At 49.9% G+C, this 18,338-nt stretch overlaps 3 protein-coding genes across 5 annotated transcripts; 2 read left to right on the top strand and 1 right to left on the bottom strand.

Moving 5' to 3' along the window:
- Positions 1-443: 443 nt before the first annotated feature.
- glyr1 (glyoxylate reductase 1 homolog (Arabidopsis)) lies at positions 444-7,348 on the top strand. 2 transcript variants are annotated; one of them, XM_053851440.1, is made up of 16 exons: positions 444-543; positions 1,320-1,356; positions 1,435-1,514; positions 1,577-1,715; positions 2,043-2,150; positions 2,733-2,816; positions 3,535-3,588; positions 3,652-3,699; positions 3,777-3,850; positions 4,228-4,327; positions 4,500-4,610; positions 4,676-4,777; positions 4,843-5,005; positions 5,085-5,264; positions 5,640-5,764; positions 5,829-7,348. In XM_053851440.1, exons 1-16 carry the CDS (start codon positions 506-508, stop codon positions 5,901-5,903), a joined length of 1,518 nt encoding a protein of 505 aa, XP_053707415.1. In that variant the 5' UTR covers positions 444-505; the 3' UTR covers positions 5,904-7,348. The 2 variants fall into 2 exon arrangements, with proteins under 2 accessions (XP_053707415.1, XP_053707416.1); XM_053851441.1 differs by lacking the exon at positions 2,733-2,816.
- Positions 7,349-7,943: 595 nt separating this feature from the next.
- On the top strand, positions 7,944-11,965 carry rogdi (rogdi atypical leucine zipper). Its single transcript, XM_053852602.1, has 11 exons — positions 7,944-8,108; positions 8,635-8,706; positions 9,110-9,192; positions 9,423-9,477; positions 9,549-9,629; positions 9,740-9,835; positions 9,898-9,996; positions 10,068-10,181; positions 10,260-10,309; positions 10,664-10,790; positions 10,860-11,965. The coding sequence occupies exons 1-11, from the start codon at positions 8,034-8,036 to the stop codon at positions 10,899-10,901; spliced, it is 894 nt and encodes a 297-aa protein (XP_053708577.1). The 5' UTR covers positions 7,944-8,033; the 3' UTR covers positions 10,902-11,965.
- Positions 11,783-18,208, bottom strand: rrn3 (RRN3 homolog, RNA polymerase I transcription factor). Of its 2 annotated transcripts, XM_053852601.1 has the most exons (17): positions 17,848-18,204; positions 17,621-17,677; positions 17,461-17,550; positions 15,748-15,877; positions 15,618-15,677; positions 15,222-15,285; positions 14,928-14,997; positions 14,608-14,706; positions 14,384-14,476; positions 14,196-14,319; positions 13,997-14,127; positions 13,794-13,924; positions 13,536-13,723; positions 13,212-13,320; positions 12,995-13,147; positions 12,834-12,924; positions 11,899-12,619 (listed from the first exon to the last, which is right to left on the bottom strand). In XM_053852601.1, exons 1-17 carry the CDS (start codon positions 17,941-17,943, stop codon positions 12,470-12,472), a joined length of 1,836 nt encoding a protein of 611 aa, XP_053708576.1. In that variant the 5' UTR covers positions 17,944-18,204; the 3' UTR covers positions 11,899-12,469. The 2 variants fall into 2 exon arrangements, with proteins under 2 accessions (XP_053708575.1, XP_053708576.1); XM_053852600.1 differs by having other exon boundaries at positions 11,783-12,619; positions 13,794-14,127; positions 17,848-18,208.
- Positions 18,209-18,338: the final 130 nt, after the last annotated feature.

The raw sequence follows: 18,338 nt of genomic DNA, 5'->3' as shown, positions 1-18,338 counted from the left end.
ACCATCGACCAGAATACTGGACTTGCTTTGCACCATGAGGCTGTCGACTATGGACCAAGAAGCCCAAAACAATTCAAAATTAATATGTGCTCATAAGTGATTGGGTCTCTGTTTTCAACACTTTCACAGTAATCCCTGATATTGAATGCCAACAACAACAACAACAACAAAATAGAGAGATAATTTAGGTAAAAAGAGACAACAACCATCTGTCACCAAACAACAACAAACATGCAATAATCTTGTACAAATGTACCAACAATAAAATCCATAGATAGTTGAGATAAAAGATGTGAAGATCAACCATGCCACTGACGCACATCAGTGACGCCTGATCACTGGTCAAGTCTATATCAATCCAGTAAATATCTTAAGATGAGAAAAAAATAATTTTAAAAAATGATAAGCGAACACCATGGGGCGGAGTTTACGCTGTCACGTGACAAGTGGGTGTGTGTTGTCTACCCCTCGTTCTGTCGTGCGACGTTTTTATTAAAGTTACAAGATGGCGACGGTGCATCTAAGAATCGGGGACCTAGTGTGGTAAGTTGGCGTTTCAAACCAAAAGGAATTCATTCTATCCCCTTTGTGTGTGTTTATTAGATCACAGTAGCCTGGAGCCGAGATAGAGTTTTATATATCTCCGCTATTTTCCTCAGCGGTCGCTGGACTAAGTCGAATGCGTCCCAAACAAACTGCTAGCCGTCGCTGACTCCGTCGACATCCGCCGTCAGCAACGAGTTCGCGGCCACTGGTGAATCTTGTTGCCCTAGATGAATGAGTTTTATAGTTTGTGCAAATGCAAGTCTCGATCCGACTGAAAAGAGCTCATCGTTGAATCGCAAGGCGGAATGTTGCTGTGTGAGTGGAGCTAGCAGGTCGTTAGCTTTAGCGGATGTCTGACGCTTTTTTCGTCTTCCGTGTTAACTTTTCTGCTGCGCGTTTCTTTCATATCGTTTCGTGTCTGCGCGCTTATCTTTCTCCAGCCCAACCGCCCGAGGGCAAGTGTTTGTGGTGAGAAACGTTTAACGGTACTGACTTGGACCAACTGCTGTCACAAGTCGAAGCAGCTCGGTCGCACAGGTTTCTGAAGTCCGGTAAAAACCAAAACCAGCCTCTCGTGAAAGAGGGTCAGCTCAGGGTCGTCTGCTCGGAGGCAGCGAGCCATATGTTCAGATCTGGGATGAGACGCCAGTGGAACTATTCAGTCGCTTGTTTACTGATCTGGATCGTAGGTTGTCGCTGTGAATACGAGGCTGATCACAAGGGTCTCGTCCTAATCTCAATGTCATGGTTGTTGTTTTTCTGTCTTTTTTCAGGGGCAAGCTTGGTCGGTATCCACCCTGGCCAGGAAAGGTAAACAACCCCCTCACGTTCGATCAGAGCAATGGTGATGTCATTAATCTCACCTGGATACTCCTGGTGTTATTACAGATCGTCAGTCCGCCCAAGGACCTGAAGAAGCCGAGGGGCAAAAAATGCCATTTTGTGAAATTCTTTGGAACAGAAGACCAGTATGTCAGCTGCTTTGGCTCGTCCTGACCTGTGCCCAGTAGTGACCGCGCTTGTGTTTCAGTGCCTGGATCAAAGTGGAACAGCTGAAGCCCTACCATGCCCACAAAGACGAGATGATCAAGATAAACAAGGGCAAGCGTTTCCAGCAGGCGGTGGACGCTGTGGAGGAATTCCTCAAGAAAGCTAAGGGAAAAGAACAGGTGAGGCAGTTCCGACACAGCTCTTTCTGAAAATGCCCCACTGAGCCAGTGGGCTGCCTCAAACATGGCTGTCCAGAGGCGCTCCTGGCCTTGAGCCTGTTGACTGTGTGTTTTGGTTAGAGCATTCACTGCATTCACTGAGATGTGTTCCTCAGAATAACAGTTTGAAATGTTCAGAAGGCATTTGGATCCTGTGTAAACATTAAAATGTATTGCAAAGATTGTCCTGACGCTTGTATTTGCTTATTTAGTACACAACGCTCACACGACCCTCTGGACCGTGATCTGCCTCTGCGAATAGCAGACTGATGACATTATCTCCCACAGAACTCTGACAGCAAAGGAGAGTCAAAGGGAAAGAAACCGAATAAGCCACTGAAGATATTGGATGAGGACGATGAGGACCTCAGCGCCTTGAAGGACCCCTCCGAGAAGGTTGGTGAACAGTCTCCACACCAGATTCTACAGCCTCCACATGTTCCCTCACAGTTTGTCAAGAGACGGCTTTGCATGATGGCTCCACCCGGTCATCTAGTGTGGTTAAAACCATGGAAAAGATGAGAGAAATGTTCTGTAAGCAGAATACTGACACTTGTCCACCAACAGACTCAATGTTTCAGAGCCTCAAAATCCATACCAACCAATGGCAGCACAATAGACGAGTGAAATTAGAAGGTAAAACTAGAGCTCTTTTGCAGAGTGATGCTGTGGGTCATCCTATAATTGAGTTGAGTGACACACACACACACACACACACACACACACACACACACACACACACACACACACGTGTTCAGGTGAAAGTTTAAAATGCATCACATCTGTAGGTGCGAGCTTACTCTGACACCGACATGTTAACAACAGTGTTTGTCACCGTTGTCCCACCAGTCAGATATGTTGTGTTTGTCCCTGAGTGGATGTTCTCTTCATGTAGAGGCAAGACTGTATCACGCAGCTGAACCAAACCACGACTGTCATGCTCTCGGCAGTGATTAAGTGTCTCTCTCCCCCTTGAAGGACTTAACAGATTCTGACCCTGAGCCGTCAGCTCTGGAGAGGCTTGGGCCAGGACCCGGCTCTGCATTCAAATGGGAAAGCAGTGTAGGTGAACCCCCCTTCCCCCACCAAGCCTGTCTTGCCTTGCTGCTCTTCACCTCTGACGTCCCGCTACTTTCCCTCTGACCCTCTGCTGCTGCCTCTTTAGCACCTAGTCTGGTTGTTCGGTGTTTCCTTCTGAGGTGGACCCTTCTACCATGGAAGTCATGTGGTCATCCGCCTGCTACCTCAGCACTCTGTTGACTAGCTCTTGACTGAGAACTGACTCAAAGCTTCAGAGAGATGTAGAGGAGAGAACTCAGAAGTGTATTGGGCCAGAATAAGTCCTGTCGACGTCCCCGCAGTGTGTGCTGTATTCATGCACCTGACTGGACTACTGGAGCTGATTGCTGAGGTCATGTCTGCTCAGGGTCTTTAACAAGGCTTTAACTGGGTTGCAACTTGGTCAAGGGTTTTTTCTGAACAACAAGGAGCCCCTCAGTTGCTTGTTGTTACTGTGTGTAGTGTGTATTGTTAGCTTGTGGTGTGGCACGTGGGTGGGTAGTGTCAGCATGTTCCCAGCCTGTTGTCAGTCGACTTCTGCTTCTGCTGCTTCACCTCACTGGTTCCTTACTGACCGATACCTTGTGGTGCTGAATAACCTTCCCACCCCAGTGATGTCACTACCACGGAGGGATTTCCTTTGTAAGAAAGTGACTAGTTCGGTATTGAGAATGCAGTGTGTCTGGAAGTCTCCAGCTGAAGTTGCTTCTGTCATCGTCAGGTTGTGAAAGACGACCCACATTTTCATCACTTCCTACTCAGCCAGTCAGAGAAGGTAAGCGGCTGCTCGGCCAACGTTCCAGAGTCATGGCAGTGATGTTGCTCCGCCTCCTCGCAGGCCTCGACAGTGGAGCCCATCAGCAAACGCTTGAAGATCATTGAAGAGGTGCAGGGATTCCCGGACTGTCTGTCGCCATCATGGAAGTGCTGTGTCTGTGAGCTTCTTGTGTTTGTGCTCTGCAGGACACGGGGTCAACGTCCATCCAGGCGGCAGACAGCACAGCCATCAACGGCAGCATCACACCCACAGATAAAAGGTTTGGACAGAGGAGACCCGACACGTCACGCGTCTGCAACATGGCTGCAGTGAAACACTTGAGCTTCCTATCCTGTTTATTATGGGATGTCATCCGTAATGTATCGGTGAAGCTGGACCCTTGAGTGGCCACACTCCATACTAGACTTGATCAGTGATGATTCGGCGTCACTGATGTGCGTCAGTGGAATGGTTGAACTGCATCACAAGCCAGTCGTCCAGAGAGATGCTCTCGATGTGTGTTGACAGGACTTGTATCTAATGATGCTCTGAGCCTGTGACCAACAGCAGGAGTGAACGTCTGACCCAACACAGAAGTCACACTCAAACTCTTCACTTCGCTCACCTGTGTGCGCATGTGTGTGTGTTGCCTCACAGGATAGGCTTCCTGGGTCTAGGGCTCATGGGCAGCGGCGTGGTGTCCAACCTCCTGAAAATGGGCCATGTGGTCACCGTGTGGAACCGCACAGCGGAAAAGGTACCAGTTCCAAATAATCCAGTTACAGTCTGTGTGTCTGGTTTTCTCCGTGACTGGGAGTCAAGTTTGGCTCCTGTTGAAATGACCTGCATGTCCAGCATGTATGTCCATAGCTGGACTGTGTATAGCCTCGATGCTCCGGCAGCTAACAGCTTCTCGTGCTCCTCTCCAGTGTGACCTTTTCATCCAGGAAGGCGCTCGGTTAGGCCGGACCCCTGCTGAGGTGGCTTCCATGTGTGACATCACATTCTCCTGCGTGTCAGATCCAAAGGCTGCCAGAGACGTAAGTGCTCACTCGCTCTGCTGCACAGTGTGAGGCAAACAACCACGTGCTGCTCTGCTCTTCAGCTGGTGCTGGGCCCCAGCGGCGTCCTGCAGGGCATCCGGCCCGGGAAGTGCTACGTGGAGATGTCCACTGTGGACCCGGAGACCATCACGGAGCTCTCTCAGGTCTGATACCCAGCCTCTCTGGTGTCGCTAGATCCCACTCAACCAAGTCATTGGCTGCACCCCAGGTCATCACGTCGCGAGGGGGTCGCTTCCTGGAGGCCCCCGTGGCTGGGAGTCAGCAGCTCTCCAATGACGGCATGCTGGTCATCGTGGCTGCCGGGGACAGGACGGTGTATGAGGACTGCAGCAGCTGCTTCCAGGCCATGGGCAAGACCTCCTTCTTCCTGGGTCAGTGATGAGTGTGCCCTCCTCTGTCTTAACATGGCAGCTCTCGGCCAGCGTCTGACCGAGCGTCTTGCTGTTGCAGGTGAGGCTGGGAACGCCGCTCGGATGATGCTGATCCTCAACATGGTGCAGGGAAGCTTCATGGCCACGATAGCCGAGGGCCTCACCCTGGCCCAGGCCACGGGCCAATCACAGCAGACCTTCCTCGACATCCTGAGTCAGGGTCAGATGGCCAGCACCTTTGTGGACCAGAAATGCCAAAGTGAGTGACGTTCGGGAGTTGCTGAACTTGAAGCAGGAATGAGCCCTCTGTGTGCCAGAGTGGCGACAGGCCACCAGGAGCCTGCTGTAGTGACCACTTCACACAGACAGAGGACAGACTCCTGTGGCCTGCTGACGGGTGATGAGTGATTCACTCGCATCCCAAACTGACGCTCCTCTACAGTGAACCTGCGTCTCCAACACTTTACAGCTACACTCTCTCAGTATAGTGACATGAAAGTGGAATATTCTGCTGGTCTGGTGCCCGAAAGCTGATCTGTGTGATGTCATGTGCTATATCTCAGCGACGCGGTCCAGATGGTGCGGTGCAGGTCCTTTGGTGTTTGTTGGTAACCACTGCTCTGCCCCTCTGCAGACATCCTACAGGGCAACTTCAAACCAGACTACTATTTAAAACACATCCAGAAGGACCTGAGACTTGCCATCTCCATGGGTGACTCGGCCAACCACCCAACCCCGATGGCGGCTGCGGCCAATGAGGTACTGTTTGCGTCGACCTCTCCACTCGCAGGTCCGTGGCTGACGGTGTGGTGTGTTTGCGCAGGTCTACAAGCGGGCCAAGGCACTGGACCAGTCTGACAATGACATTTCTGCCGTGTACCGGGCCTACATTCATTAGAGCTGCTGCTGGACCCCCCCCCCCCCGTCGCTCCTGCCGAACACGATGAGCTTTTTTTTTTTTTTTTTTTTTTTTTTTTTATATCCTCCACCTTAGTTTCCTGTCTTTCCTCCAGCCAGTGGCACTGCTAGCATGTGTGGACGGCCTGCTGGGGTCGTCCCCTGCTGGCGCCGCGTGGCTCTGCACCTGTCTGATGGAAGACTCTCCTTTTCTAACATGAGCCCCTTCTCTCTGATATTTAATTTCCAGTGATACCCTCCGGAGGGAGCCAGTGAGCGCGCCACTGCATTGCCTTAACTGTCGTGATTCTAGTCGTCCCTCAGCTTTATCCTGAATAGTTATTTATTTGTTTGCTTTTTGAGGGCAGGTTTGCCTGACACCTCCGTGCTCGATGGTTCCATCTCGTCTGTGGAGGGAGTTGAACTGTATCAAGCCTTAAATGCAGTCTGCTTCCGTCTGTTTCCTCAGTCACTGGTTCTTCTGCTTCACTGCTTCATTTTGTCCTGTCGTCCATCCGCGTCTGAGGCATGTTTTACCTGGATCCCTTCCTCCAGACACTCATGCTGCCATCGGTGTCTGTGATCACTTCTATTTCAGCTCTACCCCGGAGCGTCTGTGACACTGGGCTTCGACAGAGCAGTAGGGTGTGGGCAGCTGAGCGGAGAGCCGCTGGTGAAGGACAGGCGTATCCGCCTTCGGCTTCATCACTGACAGAAGCGTTTTATTTTCAGTGCAGAAACGGTCGTCACATTTTAGCTTCCGATGCTTGCGAGTTTGCTCTGGTGCGTGACTCTGTCTGCACCTGTTCGATTTGCTTTTTAAATCTTCTAGGACTGTTACAATGGCTCCTACGTGTGGTGGACTGGTCCAAAGGAAGACCTGGCGGGACCCAGTTGTCACTCCTCGCACTGAACAATCAATTCCATGTAACTGATCAAAAGATCCGACCCCGTCGACTGATCCTCCTCTGTCAACGTCTTACTGTCTGAAACCTTTGTGTTTTTTTTTCTTTTTAAAACATGACTTTTAACCCCACTCATCCATCCTGGCTATTTTCTGTGAGCCCTGATTTGATCCGCTAATGACGGAGTCCACGTTTCCTGAAATTCTCTTCACTCAGTCAAAGCTTTGTTTGCTCACCAGTCCCGCTGTTGATTTAGTTGCATGAATCCAACATCCCGCCTACAACACGTGTTTTTGCCATCAGGTTCTTTCACTTGTGACGAGCATTTTTTTTTAAAGATGTAAATAGTGCGTTGGGCAAGTTTTTTTTCTATGAATTATAAATGAAAGAAGTCGATGGTTTGTTTCAAGTGTGACATGATTTTAAAAGTCTAATGATCTAGATTTGGGGAATGAGGTTGTAACTTCAGCTCGGGGGAATATTTATGATTTTGTGGAAAATGTTCACATTTTTGTGCATTTAATAAAACCTCTCCTGATGACTGGATGACTCATTCAGAACAGGTCGACGGATTAAATGAACATTTTGTCCTCTCGAGGTACTCGTTCCTTGGAGGCGGTCAGTTTGAGCCGATATATTTCCATCCAGCAAGATCTCGAAGGAAGACCGGAAACGTTGGGGAGGAGCGATAATCCACAGTCGCTTTCTCTCCACTCCGTTCGGCGCATGCGGACTTTCTCCAGAGGGAAAAGTGGGCGTTGCTAATTCTTCATAGACATGTGACCTATCTTATGGTACATTCAGGGACTCGTGTTTATTTTGAATGTCTGAAGTTAGTTTGCACAGAAACGGGGTGTGTTGAATATAAATCGATGTTTACATTTATTTGACACAAATAATAGTTAAAAAAGAATCTGCAATGTCTCGAATGAAACGAAACCTAGAAGAATTGCTTTATTTTTCATAAAATTGCTCGTTAAAAATATTTTTTTTTGTGGTCTGACGTGCGTGTGATCGATGCAGGTTGCATTTGACTCGTATTTGTTGTCATGGTCTCTGTCAATATGACGTCTTTATCAATCACAGTTTGAGAGCAGCACAAATGTCCGACTGCCTTGAAAGCACCATCTCCTTGGTAGAGCTGGCGAGCGGCTGACAGCTTCATCCTCGCAGGACACCCACAGGTTGTTGTTGTTCATTGGGCTCCAGGTGTTTCCGGCTGGGAAATGCTGAACCACCAGCGCTCGCTGTCCGAGCTGCCCAGGATGTCGGCGGCCAGCCAGGTGGAGAGAGCCGTGCTGGTGAGATGCTCTGGCTCTGCAGCTGCAGCGGGGGGACGCGCTAGTGCGGGCTCGCGTGGTTAGAGCTCGTGCGTGGATTATCCACGGACACGCATGAACGACCGACTCAAATCTCCGTGAGCGACCACGTCGAGGAAGGTTGTGCCCGTGAATGCAGGCGCTTTAACACGAAGGCGGGGCTCCAGGCGCCTGTCAATCATAGTTAATGCGGTGACGAGGCCTCGGTGGTCGGCAGATGGACGAGCGGCGCGAGCCCACTGACGTCTTCCCCACGCGTCTGTAGGCAAACTGTAGTTTTCTGACGTTGGTTCGAAGAACGCGATCATTTTACTGAACTAACCGTCAAATATTGAGGTTGTCACTGATAGTAAGGTGGATGGTCATGCGGGACAGGACGCGTGTGAGCTTTGATGTCAGTTTAAATCTGAATTTTAAAGACAGATTTTGGAGAGAATTGGCTTGCGATTTAGTTTGCGATGTGTGTTGCTTTTTGTTGCTCCGACAAGATTGTTGTTGTCTTGTGCAGGAGGAGGAGTTCAACTGGCTGCTGAAAGAAGAAGTTCATGCGGTTCTGAAGCAGCTCCAGGATGTTCTGAAGGTAAAGCTGAATCATTCCTCACCTCACCGATACGAGTGAGTAGAAGAGGTGCAAGATACTGCCGTGATTCACAGCTGTCAGTGTTGATAAAAATGTCATATGCTCCAAGCTACTACTGCAGGTCCAGATGAGGTGTTGAGGTGTTTTTTTAAATGCTGTGAAGCCTAACTGAGCACTCTTATTTGGTCCCATTGTTGTCGCCAAGCTGGCCTAATCGGTAGTATCAGTCGCTACGATGCTAGTGGAGGTCACAACATGGTATAATGAAAGTCACATTATCTGTTGTTACGTCACTAAAACAGAGGAGAGGGTGCTGCTCATGATGCGGCCTGAGCTGTGGTCACGTGACCAACACCAACCACCAGCTCTTGGACTGGTTGTCCACGTGTCCTCTCTGCTGCAGGAGGCGTCCAGGAGGTTCTCTGTTCCTGCACCAGGACTGGAGAGTCAGCTGAAGCAGGAGAACTTCATCCTGGGAAGCTCCACGTAAGGTCTCCCTCAGGACACAGTGCTGTTGCTGTGTATGTTGGATTTCAACATAGTTTTGTCCTTTAAATGTGGAGTAGTACTGTGTGAGTGCAGCTCAAATATGGCGGTTGATATTGTGATACTCTAGTACGGGAGCTTCCTGCCCTGCTGTCTGTGTGTGAGTGAGCGTCTCCAGGTTGATGAGTAACTGAGTGTGGGCTCATCACATGACTCTTCCTCCCGGGCAGCATGGACCAGGTGAAGGGCGTGTTGACCCTGCAGGGCGAGGCTCTCAGTCAGGCTGTGAGTGTCACACGCACATAGGTCTCCTGTCGCGGCAGAGAGCCGATTCAACTCAAGTGCTTCCTCTACAGGACATCAACCTGAAGGTCGCCAAGAGCAGCCAGGTTCTGCACTTTCAGTTCCGAGAGGACAAGCAGTGGAAGCTGCAGCAGGTGGGTGTTGTTGGGAGTGTGGTGCTCGTCATGTGACCCGGATCTGGGATGGAACACCTCGGGATGACTCGGTGAATCTTGGTGGAGTGTTGTGACCCCCTCCTCTCCAGATCCAGGACGCCAGGAACCACGTGTCCCAGGCTCTGCAGCTGCTCAGCAGTCACGACGAGAGCTACCACTTCAAGACCGGCGCAGAGGTCAACAAGGTCAGCTGCGTTTCAGCAGCCGGCGTCAGAACCGAGCTCACAACTCCATGTTTGTGCTGCAGCTGATGGATGCCGTGATGCTGCAGCTGACCCGGGCCAGGAACCGACTGACCACGCCGGCCTCTTTGACCCTGCCGGAGCTGGCCACCAGCGGCCTCATGGTACTGCTCACCAAAGACTCAAGTCAAGGACCGCCCTGTTCTGCGCTCACGCTGTGTTTGTGTGTCTGCAGAAAATGTTCACGCCTCCCATGCCTGGAGACGTGATGGTCAACTTCTACATCAACCTGAGCAAGCTGTGTCTGACCGTGTACCAGTTGCACGTGCTACCCGCCAACACCACCAAGGTCCGGCTCATCACACCGCCCCAGACCCTTTTGCTCCAGCGCCTTCATGTGCCCTCTCTTCTCTCTACTCCTCTCTAGAACTTCAAACCGGCCGGGAGCTCGGTGCTGCACAGCCCTGGAGCCATGTTGTAAGTTCCCCGTCTGACCTATCGAGGGCCAGGCGGGTTCGTCCAATTCCTGTGGTGGAAATGTCAGGCCTTTACAGCCGACTCACGACCCGTTCAGGTCACCTCAGGTCATCCTCTGAGGGAGAGGTTCACCATGAGGCTTCATGAAACTCTATCCTCATTCTCAAAGCCCACTAGATGACGCTGTGTGTTGGAAACTACAGTTTCACTGACACCACCAACATTTTTGAACGGAAGCGCCACCTCCTGAGCTCTGAGAGTGAGGACGGTGTTTCAAGAAGCCTCACTGGCACATCACTGCTCATGACTCCTCTCCAGAGACGCTCCAGTCTGACCCGCTTCCTTTCTGCACAGCGAGCTCAACAACAACCGCTTCGAGGTCAGCCACGTCCACAAGGTGGAGTGTGTGGTGCCCTGGCTCAACGACACCCTGGTGTTCTTCACCATCTCCCTGCAGCTCTGCCAGCAGCTCAAGGACAAGGTGAGACGCCGAGTCTGTCCTCTCTCTCTCTGCCGTCGTGTGGCGCTACAGTCTGCGCTCCTTCCACAGATCTCCGTCTTCTCCAGCTTCTGGAACTACCGGCCGTTCTAGACCTGGTGCCTGTCACCTGGGGTGGCGTGTGTGTGGGTTCCTTCACACACACACGCTGGTCACCTGCTCCACGTTCCACTCACGATCATCATCTTCATATCCATGTTCTGGGCATTATCTGCCGTTCCCATGGCAACCGAGGGAGCCTCTCCACATCTCTCTATAGGCACATGGACTTTATTACGAATCGTTGAGTGATCATGTTAGTATGGAAGGCTAAGTGTGAGGAAGCTGCTCTACAGTCCGGAATGATCTCGTGTTGCTGAGGAACCAGTGGGTGTCACGTCACTACTAACAACTGGCTTCTCGCTCATAACTCGCGCTGCATTTCAGGACCGTCTGTTCTGAACGCTGGTGATCACATGACGCCCACGTCACTGACACCAAAGCCTACCTCGAAGACGAGAACATGAAGAACAGCTTCCTCTAGTGACAGTCTAATTTGCTGTGTAATCACTTTGAGTTTTTGCGGTGATCATATACAAAGTGGGAAAGACTTCACAACATTCCCGCACCATGGAGACACAGTGGTCGCGCCACACCAGGCACCTCCGCGCATCACCGTCTCCATGACTGTGGTCTAAGTTTGATTTCTGTTGTCAATACCAACCACATGTTTGCACTTACACCCGCGCAGCTGTCCACTTCACACATGACCAAACACTAGCTTTTGATTTTGTTTGTGAAATTGAAGCGTCAGTATCGCCGTGGGAAATGCTTTATATTGTCGTGTATATATATATATATATATATATATTCCAACGGTGACCTGAACTTCACCGTCATAGACTGTTGAAGTCAGAACGTTTTTCTTCTTCTGATAAACAAGCATGAAACTGATTAATCTTTTTCATCCTGAGTAGTACTTTCTGGCCACCATCATGACCTTGACTGCCGCACAGAGGTCACCATTCGGGTCAGATTCGGACCTTCAGATAACAAAGCATGCACGTGCACGTGCCTCCAAGACCATTGGTCAGTGTTGTTTTGCATCAGTGCAAATGATAAGCTACATGTCCGTCACAAGCAGTGATTTAATCTGTGCAATAAAATATACAACACCATCCGGATGTGACGCTTCGTCTGTCAGCTGATCATTGTTTACTGTTCCGTCAACAGCGCTTAAATGAACTGGATCTGCTCGGGGAACACAGCGCCCTCTGTTGAGCGCTGAAGATGCAGATACTGCTTCCTGAAACAGACGTGATCAATAACGTCTCTGGTGCGTGACGGCATGTCAGGAAGTCAGGGTTTCACCTGCGAGTCTGTCAGCTACCGCAGGGAAGACTTGAAACAATCCCTGGCTATGTCGCCACCTACTGAGCGCTGGCGGAACTGTTCTGAGTCTGAACGTCTTGCTGCTGAATGATCGGCCTCAGGTGGTGAATAAAGATCTTTATGACAATTCTGAAACATGATGGTCATATTCCACTGCAGACATGAAGCATCACTCCAGTTGTGCATATAAAAACTCAGTTCTCAGTGAAAACTTCCAGGACGTTCAGCTGTCGAGGCTAAAAGTATGGAACATAGAGCGTTCAGGACCAGGAAGACCGGGGGCCTGGCTTCTAGAAAGTTCTGTGAAAGCTGGTGGGCGGCGAGCCCACGCTGCTGGGGCTGCACAGGTGTGCGTCCAGGGAGCTGGGTGTTGCCCCCATGATGCCGTCGCCTTTCGGGGTCTCTCCACTCAGGAAGTCGTCCTCATCCTCCCTGGATCCCTGCAGGACAGCACAAGCTCTCATCAGTGACCATCACCGGCTCCTGGGTCGTGCCTCTGTCGGTCCTGTGATCGACAGTTGTGATGATCTGTTCCCTCAACAGCAGCTGAAGAGGCTTCCACATGAATGAATGAGAGAAGGATTCTTGGCGGCTGCGTGGTCATGGAAACTGGGGTCCACACCCAGTCCTGGCGACGCTCCAGCAGGGTCTCACCTGCTGCTGCGGCGCACTTTTGGTCGCCAGCATCTCCATGTCTGCCAGCTCCTCCCAAGGCTGATACAGCGGCTCGATCAGGGGCCCAGACCTGGAGACAGCACCAAAGCTTCAGCACTCACGACTGAACCCACCAGATCCGAGAGGTTCCAGTGAATGACCTCTTGAGCAGGTAGGTGTCGAAGGGGAAGAAGCAGTCGAGCGGGTTGGTGTTGGTGGCACCGCCGTCTCCGCCGGCAGAGCTCCGGACCACCGGCAGCTGCAGGCGGTTGTTCCTCTCGATGATGGTGTAGCAGAACACCACCTGGTACTTCCTGCAGCGACAGCAGCGGGTCAGTGTGGGCAGAGTCACAGGCTCGGAAGCGGAGCGGGTCTCACCTGGTGACGGCAGCGAACATGCTGGCCACGGTCGGGAGGCACACCTTCAGAGGGTTCAGCTGACACATGACCACCCGCTCCAGGTTAAGGCTGCGCAGGTACTCCAGACCTGACACACACACATATCACTGCAGAGCTGGGCCTCAGCGGTTCAGGAAGCAAAATTGCGATTTAGCATGTGGTTGGAGGCAGGTTTTGTCAACAGGAAGAGTCTATCGAGCTAGACTCTGCCTATTAAGGTGGACCAACAAAGACGCTGTCCGTCCATCCATCCGCCCCCCACCTCTCTCAAACCCGACCCATCTCCCTGGAATGTGACCACACCTTTCCTCATGTCGGCAGCGAGGATGGCTCTGTGTCTGAAGACCAGGACGTAGAAGACGGCCTGGCAAATGGAGTAGAAGGGGCCGTGCAGCGTGATGTCGCAGAAGGTCTGCTTCCCACTCACATCCTGAGCGTCGATGTAGCGATGGATCCAGGACAGGAGCAGGTCCAGGCAGGCCCGCACGGTGCTGCAGCGCCAGACACAGGCCAAGTGAGAGAACTGCGCCTAGACCCCTCAGCGGTGAAGGCTGTACTCACGCCACCGGGACGAACTTGGCTCTGGCCAGGAAACTGCCCATGTATCCGGCCGCAGCCTGCCGCAGGACGTCAGGCTGGGATGGGCTTTCCAGGACCTTCCACAGGTGGTCCAGGAAGGCCTCGGCGAGGGCCTGCAACACAAGACGCATGGCTCGAACGGCGCCATGCTTCAAACTTCCAGCAGGTGAGAGTGAAGCGCTGACCAGTCTGAAGCTGCAGAGGTAGAAGACGAGGTACTGCACGTGAGCGCAGGCGTGCGTGGGCAGGATCAGCTTGTCGAAGATGCTCAGCAGATCCCGGTACAGCTCCTTGGTCCGCTCTGTGTGAAGAACACCTGGGAGGGGGAGACCGTCGTGACACAAGGTACCGGGCGTCACGGCGCGCGCCAGGGAGGAGGAGTACCGTTGACGTGGCAGACGTCTTTGATGTAGGCCATCATCACGCCCATGACCGTGTCAAGCCTCTCAGCCACCGGGTGAGCCATGGTCAGCACACTGGAGAGCGGAGGCTTGTCCTCGTCCTCGTCCTGAGTCAGACAGTTCAGCAGCTCATCACTCACTCAGAGACCCAGGATGAGGATGTGACCGTACCATATCAAAGAGGGCCTCCTCCACAGGCCCGCCCGCTTGCTGTGCCTCAGCATTGGCCTCCGCTTCCTCGATGTCCGAGCGGGACGCGCTCACCTGAGAAACACCAGTCACAGAATGAAGATCTGGAGGAGAACTAAAGCCTCTCGTCCAGTCCATGACACCTATGCGCATGAGAAATGATCAACAATACATATCCGCCACGTGTTAGAGTTGAAAGGCCGTACGTCCAGTTTGAGCAGGTTTTCTATGACGAGCTCCAGGGTGTCTCTGCGGAGGGCAGGGAAGTAGACGCTCACTCTCAGGAGGTTGTGCACGTAGCACTCCTGCAGAGAGAGCTCAGGTGAGTGCAGAGGTTCCTGGCTGCTTCATGAAAGCTCTCAAGTCTGCTTCCTCTTGTCCTGCATCCTCTTCCCCTCTGAGCACAGTAATAAACGGCTTTGACCGTAACGTTACACCTCTCCTCGAACCAGTAATTTGGATTGTTGAACCTGTGCTCCCCAGCTGAAGACTAAAACTACAGCTGCGGTGTACTTGCATTACTCACCAGAGTCCTCGCTGACCTCTGCATGAAGGGAAAGTTGACCCTCAGGATCGGCATCAGGAAGCAGCTGGTTCTGAGGGAACAACATTCGGCACTTCTCAGACACATTTCTCCAAACTGTGAGATTTACATGTAGAGAAATGAGGTTCAGGACGGAGCACTTCAAATGACCTGCTGTCTAACATCTAGGTACGTATGAGACTCGACACGCTGCTAAGCAGCGGCAGTGTTATTCTGCTGAATGTGCTCGCTACCATCTCAGTTAGATCAGAACACAAGGATGAAGCAGCAACTCACGATGGAACGTATCTGGCGATGACCTGCAGGGCCACGTGACACTGGTCGAAGTTCCTGGGAAGATCTGGACCAGAGACATGGCAACACGGTGAAGCATTCTCACAATGATGCCAAACATTACAATGAAATAAGTTGGATTCACTTCAGCTACAACATCTGTCATTCTGACAAGTTTTATTGAGGCCGACAGGGTCAGTAAAGGAGATACTGGGTCCCTAGAGCCTCGGCAGACTGACATCAAAGTGAAAGCTGGAGGCTCATAGTACACAGACAAACATTAATGAGGAACAGCGACATCAGATTTTGCTTCTTCACTAAATGGAAGTTTAAAATACAGAGTTTATCTACCAGCTGTACAGCACAGAAACACATGACTGACAAGAGAAAGAAACTCACTCTCCTCTTCATCATCTGAGTCGATGAAATCAACTCCTCCTTCACTTATGGTCACCCTCCCTGTAAAGACCGATACATGAGCATCAGAAAGGTTTGACTGAAAAACAAACGGGATCTTTGAAGCACTTACTTGGGGTGAAGTGGGCGACAACAGATTTGAGGGCCGCACAGAGGTAAACGGTCTGAGCCGACACCAGGTTACTGAGGAAACACATGTACTCCTCCACCACCGCCTGACTGCGACCCACCCAGGGCAGTCTCTGCAGTCACATGTCACAGTCTATTCATCACAGCAGCTAGGACACGGGGCCCTGTCCTGCACTCACTGCCACACAGCTCCAGCATTTGCCCTTTTCTTAGCAACAAGGAAACCAAAAACTCACAGCCACTACAGTGTTCATCACTTACATACAGACAATGTTGGGAGGACACATACTAAAACTGCTTTTACTTGTACTGTAACCAGTAAACAGCAACTGCATGATGGGATGTCTTTTTTTTAGCTGGAGTAACTGTGAAATACTAGAATTACACTAAAAAAATCTTTTCTCAATTATAGACCGAGAGAGCAGTAACATCTATAATTGTTAAAGATGGAAATAATATCATTGATCCAGGTGAAATTAATGTAAGCTTTTCCATTTTTTTTAAGAGTTTGTATAAATCTGAATCAAATCTAAATCAGCATAATGAAAAAATATTTTTAGACGGCATTGACATACCATATATCCCTGACAAGGTTAGAGAAGGGCTGGAAACTGAACTGACAATTGAAGAATTATTCAACTTAACCAGAAACAATCTTTAGCCCCTCTCTCAAGTACATTAATAGAGGAAGCTATGACCAACGATTGCTGGGGGAAAAAACTCATCTCTAGATTTTATGATCTACTGGTAGATGGTTCCCCGGAGTCCAGTGAAGCTAAACTTCTATCTTGGAGGAATGATTTGCAAGAGAAGGTGTTACTGGACGAATGGCATTCAGCCTGTAAAAAAGCCCAACAATAACAGTCGCCTCAGGATATTGCAATACAACTGGCTCATGCGTACATTCGTCACTCCAGAAAAACTCAATAGATTCAATGGGAATATTCCTGATTTATGTTTTAAATGTGGTCAACATAAGGGGACTTTTTTTTCATTGTGTCCAGCAATGTGCCAACATTAATACGTTCTGGTTTGATGTCAAATGTAAGATTGAAGAGATCCTATTTGCACAAATCAAATTTGATGCTAAAATGTTTTTATTGGGTATTTATCCTGCAGGAAATAACTATACCAAATGTCAACCGATACGTATGGATCTTTGTATTTCGGGAGCAAAGCGTATGATTGCACTGAAGTGGAAATGTGTAAATCCTCCAAGTATTCAAAACTGGTTAACTGAACTGAGCTCCTGTGTGCCATGGAAAAGATGTCTTTTTGATCAAAGGGAAGGAAAGTGCTTTCAAAAGGATCTGGGGTTCATTTCTTGAATATCTCAAACATAGAAATCTGGACTAATGTGGACTGATTAAGAGATCCTCTTGCCCTTTGCAACTTGATGCTTGTTATATGCAGCTATATATACAAGACGGACATTGGACTTTAAGCGAACAAACGATTGTCATTTACTGTTTTTGTTTTTTATTTTATTTTAATTCTGTATTTTCTTTTCTTTTAATTTTTATTATTTGTAAATTGGTTATATAAATAATAGTTGGGTTTTTTGTCACACAGCCGAGATCTTGATTGTGTATGTGCATTTATATCATTGTTATTATGGCTGATATTAATGAATAAAAATATTGTGGGGAAAAAAAAAACTTTTCTACAGCGAACCTCCGTTCACCGTTTGACTTACCAAAACAGTGTAGATCAGCTGTTCGTGTTCCTTCGACAACTGGGTGACACATTTCCGAAATTCTTGCAGCCAATTCACGATCTGCGCATCCTGTGGGAGACAGAACACAGTTCAGCGGGAAACACAAGCGGATGATATAACGGGTCCCATCACAACAAACCTTTATGTCAGGGTCCGAGAGCTGATGCTTCAGCAGCTCGTAGTCCTGTAAGTCCCCCTGGAACCAGTGAAAACAGACACCATTGACATGACGTCGATGAGATCCAGGCACGTTTGGTGCTTCACAGGGTTGTGACGCAAACACACACTCAGTCAACAATGCTCGGTCTAATATCGTATATATGAGAATTAAATACAGCGCCGGTCTTTTAGCCCTTTTTAACTGACCTGTCTATGTTTGACCAAAGTCTCCGCCACATTGCCTCCAAACCTGACAGTCTTCATCGGTGGAGTGTTCATAAAATGTCGGTCATTAATTTCCATTTTCCAAACGTTTAGTTCGATTCCAACTTGCTAAGCTAATCACTGAGAAGCTAAACTGACGGTACAAACGCGTGAAAACGGAAACACTGGTTTCATAGCGACGTCTGGGTCAGTGAAGTATAAGCGGAGTGAATGTGAAAAGCTAATTTCTACATTTAAATCTCCGGGTATGTTGTTCCCACGCGAACGCATGCGTTCACTGTTTGCGGAAGTATGTGGGCGACGCTGGTCTGGTCCGACGCTCAAAATGTTCCCTGTTGGTGACGTCATATGGAAAGGTTCCGGTGTTTCCTCTGCTCCCGAACGTTTATTTCCTCCTCCTGGTTTGTTACGGCTGAATGATCTTTGCTGCTCGGGAAGTTTTTCGGAATCTCTTATATAAAAAACGAATTGAG

This window comes from Synchiropus splendidus, chromosome 19 (genome assembly GCF_027744825.2).
Source record: "Synchiropus splendidus isolate RoL2022-P1 chromosome 19, RoL_Sspl_1.0, whole genome shotgun sequence".
Taxonomy (NCBI): domain Eukaryota; kingdom Metazoa; phylum Chordata; class Actinopteri; order Syngnathiformes; family Callionymidae; genus Synchiropus; species Synchiropus splendidus.
The sequence above is the reverse complement of the archived record's forward strand: the minus strand, read 5'-3'. Positions and strand labels throughout refer to the sequence as shown.

What these genes read in the sequence shown, in the direction of transcription:
- glyr1 (XM_053851440.1), top strand. Translation starts at nt 506, where the DNA reads ATGGCGACGGTGCATCTAAGAATCGGGGACCTAGTGTG. An exon ending in TTCTTTGGAACAGAAGACCA is followed by an intron (nt 1,515 to 1,576) that starts GTATGTCAGCTG and finishes CTTGTGTTTCAG; the next exon opens with TGCCTGGATCAAAGTGGAAC. An exon ending in TGGCGGCTGCGGCCAATGAG is followed by an intron (nt 5,765 to 5,828) that starts GTACTGTTTGCG and finishes GTGTTTGCGCAG; the next exon opens with GTCTACAAGCGGGCCAAGGC.
- rrn3 (XM_053852600.1), bottom strand. Translation starts at nt 17,943, where the DNA reads ATGGAAATTAATGACCGACATTTTATGAACACTCCACCGATGAAGACT. An exon ending in AGCTGATCTACACTGTTTTG is followed by an intron (nt 15,878 to 17,460) that starts GTAAGTCAAACG and finishes ATGTGACTGCAG; the next exon opens with AGACTGCCCTGGGTGGGTCG. An exon ending in GCCAAGTTCGTCCCGGTGGC is followed by an intron (nt 13,724 to 13,793) that starts GTGAGTACAGCC and finishes CTGGCGCTGCAG; the next exon opens with CACCGTGCGGGCCTGCCTGG.
- rogdi (XM_053852602.1), top strand. Translation starts at nt 8,034, where the DNA reads ATGCTGAACCACCAGCGCTCGCTGTCCGAGCTGCCCAGGATGTCGGCG. An exon ending in TACCCGCCAACACCACCAAG is followed by an intron (nt 10,182 to 10,259) that starts GTCCGGCTCATC and finishes ACTCCTCTCTAG; the next exon opens with AACTTCAAACCGGCCGGGAG. An exon ending in GCCAGCAGCTCAAGGACAAG is followed by an intron (nt 10,791 to 10,859) that starts GTGAGACGCCGA and finishes CTCCTTCCACAG; the next exon opens with ATCTCCGTCTTCTCCAGCTT.